The sequence below is a fragment of the Eptatretus burgeri genome, chromosome 6 (genome assembly GCF_056783735.1).
Source record: "Eptatretus burgeri isolate ZD-2024b chromosome 6, Ebu_testis_v1, whole genome shotgun sequence".
NCBI classification, from domain to species: Eukaryota; Metazoa; Chordata; class Myxini; order Myxiniformes; family Myxinidae; genus Eptatretus; species Eptatretus burgeri.
Genome location: NC_140966.1, coordinates 27,451,732 through 27,469,963, shown reverse-complemented (window position 1 = coordinate 27,469,963; position 18,232 = coordinate 27,451,732). Strand labels below are relative to the sequence as shown.

General features: G+C 41.8%; 1 protein-coding gene across 7 annotated transcripts in view; it reads left to right on the top strand.

The window, feature by feature from the left end:
• The window catches only part of LOC147024432 (receptor-type tyrosine-protein phosphatase delta-like), an 881,646-nt gene that overhangs the window by 303,344 nt on the left and 560,070 nt on the right, over window positions 1-18,232 (top strand). For 5 of the 7 annotated variants that reach the window (XM_085884379.1, XM_085884375.1, XM_085884380.1 and 2 more), the window contains one exon: window positions 15,597-15,737. The exons of the other annotated variants lie outside the window; for them this stretch is intronic. In XM_085884379.1, coding sequence (XP_085740505.1) covers window positions 15,632-15,737 — 106 coding nt within the window. In that variant the 5' untranslated portion in view covers window positions 15,597-15,631. Of the gene's footprint in view, window positions 1-15,596; window positions 15,738-18,232 lie in introns of those variants that run through there. 7 annotated transcript variants of the gene reach the window in all.

The window sequence follows — 18,232 nt, the reverse complement described above, 5'->3', positions numbered from 1 at the left end:
AAGGGTGAGTTTGGGTGTGAGTGGGGAGAGTTGAGGGAGAGAGGGTGAGGGGGGACTTTTTGAGAAAGGTGAGAGGGAGGCTTGGAGGGGGGAGAGTGTGATGGTTGCATTGAGAGGGAGGGTTGTGAGGGGTGAGTTGGCACTGAAGTTTGAAAAAATGACAATTGATGGAAAGCGAACATGAATAGCAAACTGGGGTTTTAAAAAATATTTTTGTTCAGAAATGTGACTAAAGACATTTATTGATGGATGCAGTAAAGGCAATTTAGGAGAATGGAGAGAAGAAACTCTGTAACAGTTGGATTTTTTGGACAAGGTATGAAGGAAAGGTCAAATTGAGAGCTGTCTGTTTAAATAGAAAAGAGTGGTGAATTATGATGCAGTTATGAGAACCACACGTGTGAAAGAGGAAGATGAACCATTATAAGAGATCGTTTTTGTTATTATTGTTGTTGTTATTATTATCATTATCATTATTATTATTGTTGTTTTTGTTATTATTATTTATTATTATGTTTTTTTGATCGAGATTGCATAATATTAGGTGAAGGAAAGGATGAAGAAAAGATCATGAGATGAGTGGTGAATTTGGATCAGTAAACGCAGAGGGTGGAAACAGATCATGCGGTTTCAGGAGGTGTATTGTTAAAAGTGAATTTATTGATGATTTCTTTTTTTTTTAAAAATAAGGATTGCGTAAGATTTGGAAAAGGAAAGGTTGAAGTAAAATCGTGGAGGTATATGGAGAATTTGGAACAGTAAAGGCAGAGTGAAGCTGATGGATCATTGAAAAGTAACAGAAAGAGGGGGGGAGAGAGAGAAAGAGAGGGTTTCGGGTTTCGAGAGGTGTATAGTTTGGAAGGATACAAGGGAAAAATTTTTTTTTTGAAGATTTGATAAGATTGGAGAATGGAAGGTTGTCGGAGAATGGAAGGTTGTCGGAAGAAACCCTGAAGATAATGGTGAGAGTGGGTCAGCTCATGTATTAGAAAGATGGTGTGCCGGCAGGAGGAGGAATAGAAGAAGCAGAAGAGGAAGAAGAAGAAGAAGAAGAAGAAGAAGAAGAAGAAGAAGAAGAAGAAGGATCGGTACGTGTGGGTATGGAGGGAGAAGGGTTATTGTGTTTTGTTGTTATTTTTAAAATTTAAGAGAAGAAACAGTGTGTTGTTGGGAGGGATAGATTTGGGGGGGGGAGGGATTGGGAAAAGTGAGGAAAATAGGAATCGATGGTAATGGGGAGAGAATACAAATAAAATGATTGTACACCGAGACAGGAAGGATGAGTAGGCCTCAAGGAACCTGATATGGCAAGGTCGACGAAAACACATAAAATAGCACGATTTTTGAAAGAAAACTGAACTAGGAACACAGTAAACATGTAGGTGAGAAAATAAACAGTTAAAACTTGACAAATAACAACCGGAAACTTAACTTTGAGAAAGTCGGCAGAGACCCTTGAGAGAAGCTGCCGTTGTTTCACACGCAGAACCTGAAGTCAAATCTGGATCTGGATGCTATATCCAGGTTGATCTACATCTGGATACTCTAATTTTTAAGTGATTCTTCAACATTGTGAGATTGGGCCAAAAATGATACTGTATATAGCACGATATCTCAAAAACTTGTAGATGGATTCAGACGAAGCTTGGTGGACATGTTTGGTGTGTAACAAGAAAGAATTGATTTGGACCCCTTTTCCTCTTTCGCCTTTCGACCTCTTCAGCCCTTTTATGACCGTTAGACACATTTTGACACATTAAACCCTTATAAGACCATTTTAAGACCCTTTAAATATTTTAGGCCCCTTTATGACCCTTAAAACACTTTAGACCCCTTCGACTTTTTATGCCATTTAGATCCCTGTGACCCGTCAGACCGTTAGACCCCTTTTTGACATTTTAAGACCCTTAAGCCACTTCAAACACTTTAGAAAGTTTAAAATTGAAAAAATATCTATATACAGTATATATATCTCAAAACATGTGGAGTGTGACGAGCACTCCACTGACCCCCATTGGACACAGTGCACACCAAAGCGTTGCCTCCAACACAGAGGCCTCAGCCTGGTGACTCTGTCAAACAGACAAAGATTATATGGTCATCATCAGTTAAACATCAAACGGAGCTCTCACATGAACCTCGACAAGGTATACAAAAAAACGCAAAAACGAGCCACCGATCTGCATTTCGGGCTTATTTGCCCTCATCAGGATTGTGTACAAATAAATATCTAACCATTGATCACCACATTCTCCTCTCTCTTCTTCTTCTTTCGGCTCCTCCCGTTCGGGGTCGCCACAGCGGATCATCCGTATGATCCGCATAATGATTTGGCACATGCTTTACACCTGATGCCCTTCCTGACGCAACCCTGGTCGCCTCTTACGACGCAGGGATATGGTACACCTATTTTAACCGGGGTATACACCGGCCCATTACACTGGTACTCATTTCGCCGACCTCGGAAGGATGACAGGCTGAGTCAACCCCCTGGTGTATTAATTCAGTGGCCCAACGCGGCTTGAACTCAGGACCTTTTGGATCCCAAGCCGCTGCCCTAACCACTGCGCCAACACCAGGATATCATTGATGACCACATTCTTCGTTTATAAATCAGATGCGCCTACTGACTGTTATGGTGAGCATCGCCGTGGATTATGTCTTATGACATAATCTTATGAAGTTCGACACAGGAGGAGTTTTGGTGAAGCTCCTGATCCTGATCCTGATCCTGATCCAGATCCGCATCTGATAATTTTTGAGTGATTCTTCACCATTGAGAGATAGAGCAAAACCGACATATGTATGTATTATATAGGGGGCTGCAAAAGTAGGTATACAGTAATGAAAAACAAAACGTGCGCACAAAACGTATTTTATTGATTATACAAGCATATCAATAATAACATACCAATAATAACATACCAATAATAAACATATCAAATTGGTAATAATGATTTTAATGAATAAAATGAATTCTAGTATTAAATGAATCCTCGCACCTCTATTATAATACTGGTATAATCCTTACTGTATACCTACTTTGCAGCCCCCTGTATATATATTGTTACGAATTTGGAATTCAATTGCACACAACATACAGGTTCCTTTAGTCAGCTATGACAAGTGCATGTTCCCTAGATAGCTCACCTTCCATTGTTTAAATGTTTTGAAATCGATTAGATGCGCTGCAGATCGATTTAATAGTGAGGGAGCGAACAATGGAGACGTCCCTCCCCCTCTTCTGCGAAGAGGAAGAAGAACCTTGCCATCCCGTGACGTCAACAACTCCCTCCCACCCGTGGTTGAGCAGGGGGTGGATCACGAGGGCATGAGTCACGCCGGGGGAGGGGGTGGGAAGGATAAAGGGGAGATCCTTTCTTTGTTCGTGTGGGAGTCCTGGTGGACGGGCTGAGTTCGTGTGCTGAGTCCCGTGGGAGGAGTAAGCTTTTTTGCTTCGGAGAGAGCAGTCGTTCAGCAGGCCATCGGATCCTGCTTGGCTTGAGGCCTTCGGAAGCTTTTTGCTTCGGCTGGCTCAGTGAGCTTCGGCTGCTGCTTTGTTTTGGAAGGAACTTGAGCTGGTTGTTCGGCTCAAGCTGCGAGTGGAGGCTTCTTCCTCTTCTTCCTCTTCTTCCTCTTCTTCCTCTTCTTCCTCTTCTTCCTCTTCTTCCTCTTCTTCCTCTTCTTCCTCTTCTTCCTCTTCTTCCTCTTCTTCCTCGTTCGTGGAGCTTTTCGTTCTCCATTTTGTTTCCCGGCTTGGTGCTACACATCGGCCTCTTCTTGGAGTTGGATCCTCAGGGAAGCGACGATCGACAGGAAGGATCGGTGCCTCGTCTCACCAGCACGTGTTGAGAAGCGCGGGAGGATTCGCGGGAGCTTGGGAAGGATCGCGGCGATTGCATCCAGCTCGCTCTCGCTGGAGCCCGGGTCCGGACAAGTTGAAGACCACACGAGGTGGAAAGGTTCGAGTTAGGCTCTGAGTTTCAGCTCACCTGTCCTCTGAGCTGGAGCTCGTGATTAAAGGCCTCAGCCACCGTTGTGTGTGTGTGTGTGTGTGTGTGTGTGTGTGTGTGTGTGTGTGTGTGCATGCGTGTGTGCGTGCGTGCGTGCGTGCGTGCGTGCGTGCGTGCGTGCGTGCGTACGTGTGTCCGTGGGCCCGTCTAATAAGTAGGAACTGCTGTTAAGTGTAAATGACTGTACATAATAAGTATACAGTTGTAGTTCTTTGGTCGTGCTTTTGTTGCTTGTATGATTGCATACGTGTTTTGCCTTATTTAATTGCATACGTGTTTCATTATAATAAATGTCCTTGTGTGAATGTAAACCTGCTCGTTGCGTCCATTCCCTCATTGACAACATTTCGTGTGTTGGGAGTTAGAAAGCCGTTGGTTTGCCGTAATAGGGGGATATTTGGACCGACGGTTCTCGGCGATTACGCCGCTCGGAATCGTGCACGGACAAGCTCGCCTCGGCGGTTTGTTCCGTACGAGTTCCGTCGAGGGTGGAATACCCCGGTAGTTGCCCTGCATAAAACATCATCTGCCCTGCATAAAAAAGGTGCAAAAACAGATCCCTATAACTACAGACCAATCAGCCTTCTCCCAATCATCAGCAAGGTGATGGAATCCATCATCGCTTCAGATATGAAATCCTTCCTCTTCTCCAATGGCTTGATTTCCAATCATCAATTTGGTTTCAGACCAGGTCACTCTACCCTGGATATGCTGCTTCTGCTCTCCCATCAATGGATGGAGGTCCTCAATGCCAGACAGGAAATCCGAGCCGTATCCCTGGACATATCACGTGCTTTTGACACAGTCTGGCACCCTGCCCTACTCACCAAACTCTCTTCCCATGGTATTCAAGGCCATCTCCACTCATGGCTCGCAGACTTCCTCTCCTGTCGCAGTCAACGTGTGGCCCTAAATGGAGTTCTTTCATCCCCTCTTCCTGTGCAGGCTGGAGTTCCTCAAGGTAGCGTTCTGGGCCCTGTTCTTTTTCTGGTTTTTATCAATGATCTCTCGGACTCTCTGGAAAATCCTCTATTTCTCTTTGCCGACGACTCCACCCTCTGCCGTACCATCTGTCATCCCTCAGACCGGCAAGCAGCAGCTTCTTCGCTCACTGCAGATCTGGATAAAATCACAAACTGGTCCAACACATGGAACATGTCTTTCAATCCAGACAAATCTCACACTCTCACTATGTCTCTTCGAAAGGACCGTTTACAAAACCCCCCCATCCACTTTCTCAACAATCCTCTGGAAGAAGTCTTTTCTTTCAAGCTTCTAGGTCTCACTATCTGCCATGACCTTTCCTGGGAAAGTCACATTTCCAACCTCGCCTCAAAAGCCAGTCGCCGACTGGGAATCCTCCGTCGTGCCAAGTCCTTCCTCGGCCCTCTTGAGCTCCTGACCACTTACAAAGCTTTTGTCCGTAGCCTGATGGAGTACTGCTCTCCCCTCTGGGCTGGTGCTCCTGCCTCCCACCTTTCTCGGCTTAACGCTGTCGAAACCAGGGCATTTAAGATCATCGGCATCTCCCGCAATGAAGCTGAGTCTTTGGGCCTCTCACTCAATCACCGCAGGTTAGTCGGTGGTCTTTCTGTCTTCTACCGACTCCTCTCCAGCCTTGCCCCCCTGCTCTCTCTGCGATTTGTCCCCACCACATTTCCACAGGGCGCTCAAGGTCCGCCAACAACCCCCTTCTGGTAAAACTACCAAAATCACGAATCACTGCTCATCTTCACTCTTTCATTCCTCTTTTTTCCCGCCTTTGGAATAAACTTCCTCACTCTATTCTTTCCCATTCTTCCCTCCAGGCTTTCAAAACAGCTGTTCACCACCACCTCTTATCTTCCCCCATCCAAATCCTCGATCTTTTCTACCCCCGATAATCCACCCAAGCCCACTTCCTTCATTTCTCCTGCTTTCCTTCCTGAAAGTCCCTGTAATGTCCATCTTCTCTTCGCCATGTTCCCCGTCCCATCCCCATCCCTCTCCCTTCCACAGTTCACCTAATGTGTCTGTTCCCCACTGTTTTGTCCCTTCCACTCCCGCCCCTCTTGTCTCATGCCTCCTTGCTGTGAGTTATGTGTTTGCTCTCATACGAGCCTCGACCAAGGTATACAAAAAAAAAAAAAAAAAAAAAAGTTGGATCACGTGGGTATTTAGGTAAATTGAAGATTGGCAATCGACCCTACCCCACGTAATCTGCCGATTGGCGTATTTCTGTTCTTGTACAAGGACCCATCGCTCAGAGTTATCCGGGCGGCGATCTATATTCCGGGCGATCGGTCGGGCCGACTCGACTTGCGGCTCCGTCAGAGAGGTCGGTTGGCGGCTGACCCCCGGCCAGTAACAATATGTATGTTTGTATATATATATATATATATATATATATATATATATATATATATATATATATATATATATATATATATATATATATATATATATATATATATATATATATATATATATAGCATGATATCTCAAAAACTTGACGGATTTGGACAAAATTTGATGGACAGGTTGGGTGCGTCACAAGGACGAATTTATTCGATTTCAGTGAAGATCCGAATCCGGATCTGGATACGAGAATTATTTAATTTTTAAAGTGATTCTTCACCTTTGAGAGATTAGGGCCAAAATTGATACAGTACTGTATGGCATGATATTTAAAAAATGTATTTGGCCCGATATGTTCTCGTGTTTCAGGCATTACGTGGCGGAGGTACGCACTCCACCGAGTGCCCTTCTAGTTTTACAAAGTATTGCACAAGGCCATTGATAATTTTTTTCCAAGTGAAGTCACATCCATCCACTCGGAAGATAAACTGTGGTTTACACCAGTATTTAAATCACTCATCTTAAAAAGACAAAAAGCTTTTTCCAGTGGTAAATAATTTTTATGGCGATGATTACGCAATAATATAATTCGATTAGTAAAGCATGCTAAGCGACTTTTCTATGACTCCACTGTTGGCAAATTGAAAAAGCTTCACCCTTGCCAGTGGCATCTTCAAATTAAAAAAAAAAATTTACTGGACATAACAGACAATCAAATTTTACCTTCTCGTGGTTGTCACTGAAGGATGCTGCCAATGAAATGAATCAACATTTCATCTCCTTGTCTCAGAGCATTCCACAACTCAATCTTAGCCAGCTGCCTACCTATCTACCTACCTTCTACTCTTCTACCGCCCTCAGTGTTTCTGTTGGATTTTTTAAAAAAAACTCAAGAAATTGAGTTTTAATAAGAGTGGCAGACCGGACTGTATTCCACCTCATATTATCAAGGAATATGCAAAGGAATTGTTTCCCTCTTACTGAAATATTCAATTGCTCTCTTTGTGAAGGTGTATTACCTGATATTTGGAAATCTGCTTATGTTACACTGGTTTCTAAGTCTCAACCATCTAATTTGGATAATCTCCATAAAATTTCACTCACATGCTTATTTTCTAAAGTTTTTGAGGATTTGGTTGTAAATTGGATATTTGAGGACATGAGGAATTCTGTTGACCTTTAACACTTTGGTTCTCTTCAGGGTTTGGCCGCAACCCATTGCTTCGTTAAAATACTGCATACTTTTTTAAGGGCACTGATAAACTTCAACATTCTTCAATGTTGGTAGCTCCTGACTTCTCTAATGTTGTTGATCGAGTTAGCCACCATATTGTTGTTGATAAATTTATTAATCTTGGTGTTTGACAATATATTATCCCATTCATTTGTAGTTTCTTTATCCAATAGAAGTCAGGCTTACGGTAAAACGGGGAAGTTTCCACATGGAAAACAACCAATGCTGGAGTCCCACAAGGCACAAAAATTGTTCCGGTAGCTTTATTTGCCATGATAAATGACTTTGTTTCCGGTTATTCTGAAGTTCCACACTACGTCAGTGTGTTGATGACATGACGTCTTCTCAAGCTTATGTTGACACGAACATACTAGTCTAATGCAGCAGCAACTTGACTGTCTCCAAGAATGTTCATCTCAGAACAATATGAATCTTAATACAGTACTCGTAAATGCCAAGTCATGATGACATGTTTTCAAAGACTCCCGGCAGGGCAGAAGTGTCGTGTTTTCATTTCGGAGATTGAGTTATTATTCAAACATATTGTGTAAAACTGTTTGACATCCATGTGCAAGAAAACTCGAAATGGGACGCTCAAGTTCAGGCCGTATGTAAAACCTTCAACAGAAAACGACTTTTTGCATCAATTGACTGTTGTAATATCTGTTTCTGACTTAAGAACAGTTTACATACAGTATGTTAGACCCACTTTGGAATATGCTTCACCCACATGGTTTTGTGCCTTAACTAAAGTCCAGAGGGATTGTTTGGAGAAATTGCAACAGAAAGCGTTTTGTTTAATTCTCTCTTGTGACCTTTGTGGAACCAAACCTCATGGAAACATTTGTCAGGGACCCAATATTCCTGTCCTTTTCTGAGGGGCTCGAACAGCTTTCCCTCAATTTTAGCAATGTACTCTGAAAATCGAACATACACAGAGATTGGCTTCCCCCACCGAGGAACAATAACCTAAAGAACTCTGACATGTTGTGTACTATTAGATATCGAACCAACCACTATAACTACAGTCCCATCCCCTTTTTATCCTCCATTTTGAATAAGGATTGGATAAGGTCCTTGTGTTCAATATGAGTTTGATGTCTCTTGTGTTTTGCTACACATCTGTGATTTATTTTTTTTCTTCGTTTTACATTATATTTTATCCCATTTATCCAGTTTTAATGTGAGGTGTTTATTTTTTTTTTTTCTGGGAATATATTTTGTAAATTGACTGTAATTCAGCCTATGGCTGCAAACGTGTGTGCATGATATCTCATAGAGTTGTGGATGGATTTGGATGAAATTTGGTGGGAAGGTTGACTATGTGACAAGGATGAACTGATTCGATTTTGGTGCAGGTCTGGATCCGGATCTGGCTCCTCGAATTTTTTAAGTTATTCTTCACCATTGATAGATTGGGCCAAAAACTGTATACAGTATCGCATGATATCTCAAAAAGTTATTGACGGAGTCGGTTGAAACTTGGTGGACAGGTTTGGTAACTTTTTTTTGAAGTAATTCATCACCTTTGAGCGATCGGGCGAAACTGATATATAGCATGACATTTCAAAAATTATTGGCCCCGATATGTTCTACTGGATCAGGCATTGCGTGGCGGAGGTATGTGCTCAACCTAGTGCCCTCCTAGTTATTATTACGCATAACCTGACAGGAAGAATAAATATCTGAGTCTGCTTGGAAAGATTGGTGCACCATTTTGTACAAACCATGTTGTTTGTTAAGGCATATGGGATTCGGGTAAGGGATGGTATTGTTGTGGGAAATGAGGAGACGAGTAAAATAGATCCTGGTGAGAAAGCCTTGCAGTCCGGCAGATAAGTGAAATATTTGGGGGGAATTGTGCCTTTGATGATACAAGCATGAACTTTAGCACACTGTTAGATCATGCCCGAATGAAGATATTTAGCTCTAGGGCCATTGCAGAATGATCCTGTGGCCAAAATGGCGGCCATTTTCCAAAATAGCCATCACCGGTTGTTATTTTACCAGTAGCTCAGGTTCTAGACCAGCGAGGATATTGATTCTGGTGGTTAATCATACATTTTCGAGGATGAGGAATGCAGTGGTACTATTTACAACATGCTAGCAACTACCAAACTACATATATCTAGCATTTAGGGAATTAAATAATAGTAAAACCATCAAATATTAGCGGAGTTATGCACATTTTCCGGAATTTCAGAATCAGCCCATGAGTTGTGTGCTGACCTCATAATTATGTTGATGTGTATTCATATATTTTGCTGCATATTCACACAGAACATCATAATTACGTCACAGTGGTAATCTATGTTGTTAGTACAGCTTTTGTGTACTTGTGTACACCGAGTAACAACGCCTAATCTGCATGTATATCTGTATACTTTCAGTTGACCTGGACTGTGACGGTGGTGGCAGCCAACATATTTTCCTGGAGATTTCAGCTTATGGTAGAGTGGTGGTGGTATAACTAGTACACACTGTTCTCATATTATAACGAGTAGATACTGTTCTAAAGTAGCATAGTGCATCGGGACAATGGCCAAACTATACAAGGTGGTGGACCCTGATGAGCCGAGCTCATCAGGTAAACAGTGCCCGACCACAGACTGGAACAAATGTGTTCTGTGTCAGGAAGACACAGATGAGATGCTGACATGTCCATATAATTCAGCACGTGGCACAGATGGGGCAGGATACAGGACCATAGCTGAGCATCTTGTAGCATTTGACAAGATCAGTTGCCTGCCAAGAACACTAAAACTGTCACAACTGGATCAGGGTCAGGGCATCGAGGCAGCATTCTGGGTTCACAAAGCCAAATGGCATGACTCCTGCAGACTGCAGTATAACAAAACAAAACTTCAGAGGGCTGAAAAGTGGAAAACACACCACGATGATGACCCAAAAACCCACAAATTCACCCGTCAGAGCAATGCATAAACATTCAAACTTGACATTCGTGTGAGGCAGTGTGCCGTCAAACTACAGGACAAACACCTCCTATCCAAACTCAGTGTTAGAGATCTCATTTCCCAAGAGGCCAAGTACCATGCTCAGTGCATTGCCTCTTTGTACAATAAAGCGAGGGACACAAAGGCACAATGATCGAATGTAGACACTGTTAACCATGGAATTGCATTCACTGGCCTTGTCGTCTATATTGAGGAAGTGCGCATGGACAATATGGTTGCACCAGTGTTCAAGCTAACAGACTTGGTGAATCTGTACAGTACCAGGCTGGAACAACTGGGGACACACGTGACGGGGCGTGTACACTCCACCAAACTCAAGAACAGAACACTGGGTTACTTCCCAGACATGGACGCTCACAAGCTAGGATGTGACACGGTGTCATCTTTTTGTGGCAGGGGCAAGAAGATGGCATGGGATATATGGACGACCTTTGATGACGTCACTCGAGCCTTCTGTGCCTTGTCTATGGTGTCTGGGGTGGCAGCCAACTGGATGGAGTCTCTGGAGCGATTCGTGGTATTGCTCTATGACCGCACTAGCAGCGTGGAATCAGTCAATGAGGCACGCAATCAGCTGTTCACCCAGAAAGGTAGAGACATTGAAGGACTCCGTCCAACACAAGTAGCACTGATTCAGCACACAAAGATGGCTGCCTACCAAGCTGGTCACTGCTGGGGACAGATGATGGTTACAGTCCCGGAACTCCCATTCCCAGGTGACTGGGGGTAGAAGAAGGACACAGGTGGATGGGAAGTTCACTGGACCACACTGCCAGAAGCGACCCAGGCCTGTCGAGAACTCATACGCTGTGGATGCAAAAAGGGGTGCAGAGGACAGTGCAAATGTGTCAAGGCAGCACTTCAGTGGAAGTGCACTGCCCTTTGCCACTGTGGTGGACTGTGTTCTCGAAACTAACATTACATTTCATTGAAAACCTGTAATATTACCATGGAAGGCCTTACCTTGTTAATAATGGAAGGACTGTCAGAGACTTGCCCTCACCACTGACATGTCAAACAACAATGGGACATGCACTTTTGATTTGCAAGATACAGCATAATCTCATGAACTGTGTGCTCATATAAATAAACTACCAAATATTACAAAGGAAACATTGCGAAGACTGCATTGGACTCTCATGAATATGTCACGGTTTCAAAACGTGTACATGTATAACTCCACCAATATTAAATGCGTTTATAATTTTACCATCATTTATTTCCCTGAAAGCTAGATATATGTAGTTAGGTAGTTGTTAGACTAGTTATAGCATGTTGTAAATAGTACCACTGCATTCCCCATCCTTGAAAATGTATGATTAGCCACCAGAATCAATATCCTCGGTAGTCTAGAACCTGAGCTACTGGTAAAATAACAACCGGTGGTGGCCATTTTTGAAAATGGCCGCCATTTTGGCCAAAGGACAAATCTGCAATGGCCCTCGAGCTAAATATCTTCCTTCGGGCATGCTCTAACAGTGTGCCAAAGCTCATGCTTGTACCATCAAAGGCAAAATCCATTCCCATATTTGCCAGACTTTTTCAGGGAAATGGATCAAGGGAAACGTGACATGATTTTCAGCCTGATAGCTCTCTTTTCAGCCATTTGGAAACATATTTATATTAGTTCCATTTCGAGTAGTTAATGCATGGAATGTCTCCCAGGAAGGTAGTGGCAGCAGAAACAGTAGATAAGTTTAAATTAGAATTAGATAGCTACCTGGAAGTATTGGAGATAGAGGGGTGTAGGGATGTTGCTCTGACTGTTAGGTCGCTTGAGCATTGATGGGTGATTGTGTACATGTGTACGGAGTGCTGTTGGTGGGAGGTCTCATCAAGGGGTGTTGGGTGTTTTTTTTTTAACCAAAGCCCATGCCCCCTCTCCTGAAAATATAGAAAAAAAGGAAACTACAAAAAACACTTAATTAAAAAAAAAAATTTTTGCATTTTCTTATTTTGATGTGGTGTTGATAAATTGGTGTGGTGTTGATGTGGTGTAGGCATGATGGGCTGAATGACCTTCTAATCTCCTTGTCATTCCTTGTGATGGTGTCACATGGCAGTCTCAAAGTCAAGGAACGTACTTGCATTATACAGTCATGCAATCATCTTTGCGTTCCTGTCAAGTTGGCGATTTATGTATGCTTTATAATTTTATCGAGTGATTATTCAGCAGTCTTGGTCTCCTCAGGGTCTTGGGATCTGAGTCTATCCTGAGATAACAACAATATAAGCACTTTAATTCTTATGTCAAGCCTTAGCTACACATCATAAAAACCCAAAACACTCTTGACCCAAAGCCATATGTTGCTCAAAATATTAAAAAGTGCTTCCATCTTAACCTCATGCCTTTTACAAATCGGACTCCTGCTCAATAATGTTCCCCCTCTACCCTACCTCTTCTTACTCCTGTCAATTTTGCCACTCATCTAGTCATCATGAGTGGTGTCTTAGTCTCCCTGTTCCCCTCTGGTCCTCTGTCAATCTGTCGACTTGCTGGCCTCTTTCGTTTCGCTCTTCCATAAGCTAATATATTTATGTATACAAAAATTTGATAATTTCTTGTCATTTGACAATGAAAGAGAGTTTCAACACACATATTTATATTAAGCTAGTTTCATAATAAACTAGAACGGCGCTCAGTAGAGCGCATCCTCCGCCACGTAATGCCTGATCCACGAGAACATATCGGGCCCAATATATTTTTGAAATAGCATGCTATGCCAGTGGTTCTAAACCTTTTTACCACCATGCCCCCTCTAGTAGTTTGTCCTTGCCTCCATGCCCCCCCCCCTCCCTCACATCTTCAATCAAATGATAAAAAAATCCCTCCTGAATTAAAAGGAAAAACTAAAAAAATGCGTGTTTTTAGTCCTTTCATTGAACAAAGAATTCTGTTTAAGCAACACTCATATACACAGCATATTTCATGAGATGACATTTAATGAGATACTTGACACTGCTTCTTAGCTGCCAGATCTTGAATGCATGGTCGAATGCCAGAGAGAGCACAACGCAAGTCCCCTTCAACGTTCAGCTTGTTTCTGTACTTGGTCTTGGCAGCAACGAGCGTGGAAAATGCACCTTTACAAAGATACGTTGATCCAAACATTGTCAGAATCCGAAGAGCTTGATGTGAGATCAAAGGGTAAACAGGAAGGTACGTGACCCAGAACATCTCGAGATCCAGTTTTTAGATCCTCGTGGAGGATCTCCAAGTCTTACTCACGTTGTTGTTCTTGTGGACTTTTTTGTTTCACAGCCTCCAGTTTTCATCGAAACTTCCTGAAACTTGGTGTATATATGTAAAAATAACCTGTGCAGACAGTAACGATCTCCGATTTTGAAAATTCCTCCTAGAAAAAAAGTTATGACGTCAAAATATCTCCTCTAATGGAAATCGCCTAAAAAAATTATCTCAAACTAGGCAAGCTTTTTGAATTCTGTTTGTGGGAATCGAACAGGGCATTATCAGAGATGAATTACCGCACATATGATGCATCACTATGAAGTCATATCAATTTTTATGACGTCATTCCTATTTTTTGACATTTTTTTGTTTCACAACCCAGAGTTTTCATCGGATCTTCGTGAAACTTGCCATGTATATGCAGAAAGCCCACGGGCAGGCAGTAACCATCTCCGATTTTGGAAATTCTTCCTCGAAAAAAAGTTCACGTCATAATATCGCCACTAATGGAAATCGCCTATACCATTATCTCCGAAACTTGTTTGTTTCACAGCCTACAGTTTTCATCGAAACTTCCTGAAACTTGGCATATACATGTAAAAATACCCTGCGCAGACAGTAACCATCTCTGATTTTGAAAAGTCCTCCGAGAAAAAAAGTTATGACATAAAAATATCTCTGCTAATGGAAATCGCTAAAAAAATTATCTCCAAAACTAGGCAAGCTTTTTGAATTCTGTTTGTGGGAATCGAACAGGGCATTAGCAGAGATGAATTGCCGCACATATGATGCATCACTATGACGTCATATCAATTTTAATGACGTCATTCCTATTTTTTGACATTTTTTGTTTCACAACCTAGAGTTTTCATCGGATCTTCATGAAACTTGCCGTGTATATGCAGAAAGCCCACGCGCAGACAGTAACCATCTCCGATTTTGGAAATTCTTCCAAGAAAAAATGTTGATGTCATAATATCGCCGCTAATGGAAATCGCCTATACCATTATCTCCGAAACTAGGCAAGCTGTTTGAATTTTGTTTGCGGGAATTAAGCCGGGCATGAGCACAGATGATTTATCGCAAACCTGATACATCACAATGACGTCATATTCGTTTTTATGACGTCAACATTAAGAGGACGAGGAGCTTAGCTAATTTGAGCTTGTTTGAAGTCTTCTTCAGCCGAGGAGTTGAACTTTAACTCAAGAAACTCCTCTTGCACTTCATCTGAAATATCAGCGACTTCACATTGAAATTGGTTCCTAATGAATTTCCAGGCTTCGTGCTTCTCATCTATATCCAGAAAGTATCTGATGATTTCTGCTTTTATTTCAGTCAGATGAGTAATTATTTGTTTCTTTAACTCAGAATCAAGGTTACTGTGAATGAGAGCAGAATCCAAGTTAGCAAAACTGGCTGTATTTCCATCCTGAATTCGACATTTCCAGAGGTCGAATTTGGCCATGAAGGCTCGAATGACGTCATGGTGCATGACTATGGTGATGTTTTTCCCTTGGAGTTTGAGGTTGATGGCATTCAGCGCTTTAAAGATGTCCACCAGGTAAGCTGGAGATAGCAAAAATCCTTCAGACTGGAACTTGTCATGGAGATCTGCTTTCTGCTGCGAATCTAGAAATGTTGCCACTTCTTGTCGTAGTTCATAAAGCCGTCCAAGCATGTTTCCCTTCGAAAGCCATCGTACGTTTGTGTGGAAAAGCAAGGCTTGATGTTCAGAATCCATATCCACACACACAGCTGTTTTAAGAGATGACTGTTTAAGGCTCCAGCTTTGATGAAGTTGACTACCTTGATAGCCAGATTCATGACATCCCTCATTTCAACAGGTAGAGTTCTGGATGCTAAGGCGTCACGATGAAGAATGCAGTGTGTACCAAAAGCGGATGGACTTTTTTCTTTCACTCTTGTTATGAAACCTGATTGCAAACCAAGCATGGACGCAGCTCCATCAGTATGCACCCCTACCAGTGAGTCCCACGAAAGTCGATTTTGTTGGAAGAAGTTTGATACTACTTGAAAAATATCTGTTGCTATTGTATAACTTAACATGGGATGGCAGAAGAGCATTTCCTCTTTTACACTATTGCCTGACACGAAACGAGCACACATCAGTAGCTGATATATATATCCTCGTCAAATTTCAGGTCAATCGAATGAAAATTGAGGATTTCAGAAATCTTACCTAAGTTGTTTACCTTGGGCCTATGTTGACCTTTTGATCGATGTTAACCTCAAACAACATTGGCTGGTTGAATTCAGTGACCTGCAAGAGAAATTACGTATCCTCAAATTTCAAGTCAATCGGCTGAAAATTGAGGACTTTAGAAATCTCACCTGAGATGTTGACCTTTGGCCTATGTTGACCTTTCTACCTTTTGACCTCAAACGCAACAGGCTTCTTCCATATGATAAGTTCTACGATGTGGTGAAGTTTCGTGAAGATCGTTTTGAAATTGTGACCTGTAGACGATAAACAGACAGACAAATAGACAGAACAAGCCGGTAGGCGGCGATGGGTCGCCGAGCATGGAAACTATAAGATATAGAGCAAAATGGATGTCATGTAGCGGATAGGGAATCACCTTAAGATTATGCATATCAAATCTCATCCAGTTCCATCTACTGATAACTACTACTGATATCTGTTGATATCCATTTGAATGAAAAGTACCAAAAATGCGGTTTGAAATCGGAAATCCCCAAAGTTCGAGGGGGTGCTGTGGGTGAACAAAGATCTAAATCGATAATCCGACTCGATCGTTTGTGCACAATGTATTCCAGACAATTAGTGTGAATTTTCATGACCATCTGACCATAACCTTAGGAGGAGTAACATTTGGCGCGAAGGCACCTTCAGCTCTCGCATATTATCGATTTTTGCACTAATTGACCTTTGACCCGTGACCTAAGCGAAATCGGTCAATATGTCCTGAGGAAAAGTTGTAGTACTCATTGAGTACCAGGAACCTGCAAAGTTTCATTCGTATCGATGCACTCACCTGGTTGCTAGGGGGCCTTCAATTTTCGCCCATTTTCGCGCATATCCTAATTGTCGGGTTGGCGCTGCGGGTAAAGTATTCCATATATCACAAAAACTGGAATATATTTGATAGAGCATCACCTGTAGATCATTCGTGCCAAATTTCATAACCCTACGTGTGATAATGTCTTTCGGAATTGATTTCGCGTGAATGGGACCGATTTTGAAGGTTTTTCGGTTGTTGCTGGGGAACCAAAGCGTCCCTAGCAACCATCACAATTTCCAAAGCACTAGGTCATAAGATGTACCTACCACCCGAGTTTGGTCAAAATCCGCCTACGTTTACTACCAATTATGCTGATGACAAACGAACAAACATCCAAACAAACAGACAGAATTACTGACAATAAGGGTCACCTATTTCGGCGACCCAACTATTTTGGCGACCCAAAAACAAAATCGACTGACCAATAAAGTAACAAGAAGACAATGGCGTGCATTGTGTGATATTTTCAAAATCCATTAAACAAATTTGATTTTAAAATTAATTGGTGATTGAATTCAATGACCAAATATGTAAATCCTCTTCAAATTTCAAGTGAATCGGATTAAAATTGACAATTTTAGAAACTTGGCCTATGTTGTCCTTTTGGTCTATGTTGACCTCAAAAATAATTGCTGGTTGAATTCAGTAACCTGAAATATATATGCCCTTCAAGTTTCAAGTCAATCGGTTGAAAATTGAGGATTTTCGAAATACCACTTAGTTGTTGACATTGGAGCTATGTTGACCTTTTGACCTCAAAAACAATAGGCTTCGTCCTTGTAACAAACTCTACTATGTGGTGAAGTTCCGTGAAAATCGGTTTAAAATTGTGACCTCCGGTGACAAACAGACAAACACAGACAGAATAACAAAATCAACTGACCAATATAGTTGAAAAATCTTCAGTTTTGCAACGAACAGACAGACAGACAGAAAGGGGTGAAAACATAACCTCCTTCAACTTCGGTGGCGGACTTAAAAATCCGATTGTTTTATCAACTGAGACTTGGCAAAGGTATGCTCACCTTTGTGGGAAGCAAATGAAATTGACATCTCAAGTGTTAGCCCTGAGCTGTTAGCCCTTCATTGGAGAAAAGAAATACAATATATATATATATATATATATATATATATATATATATATATATATATATATATATATATATATATATTTGCTTCCAAAGCTGCCCTTTCAAAGGGAATGTTCAGATATATGCTTCACCAGCTGGCATATTTGTGGACATTGAATATCCCTTGGAGTCTTTTGAACAAAGGATTAAGTGGGCATATTACCCAGCCTTTATTTTATTTTTATTTTATTTTATTTGTTTGGCTCCGATGAAGGGCTGCCACTCAACACATCCACTTTACTTTGCTTCCCACAGTGGTTCGTACTCTTTGAAAGAGAGTTGTAATACATTTAAGCCAACTTTCAG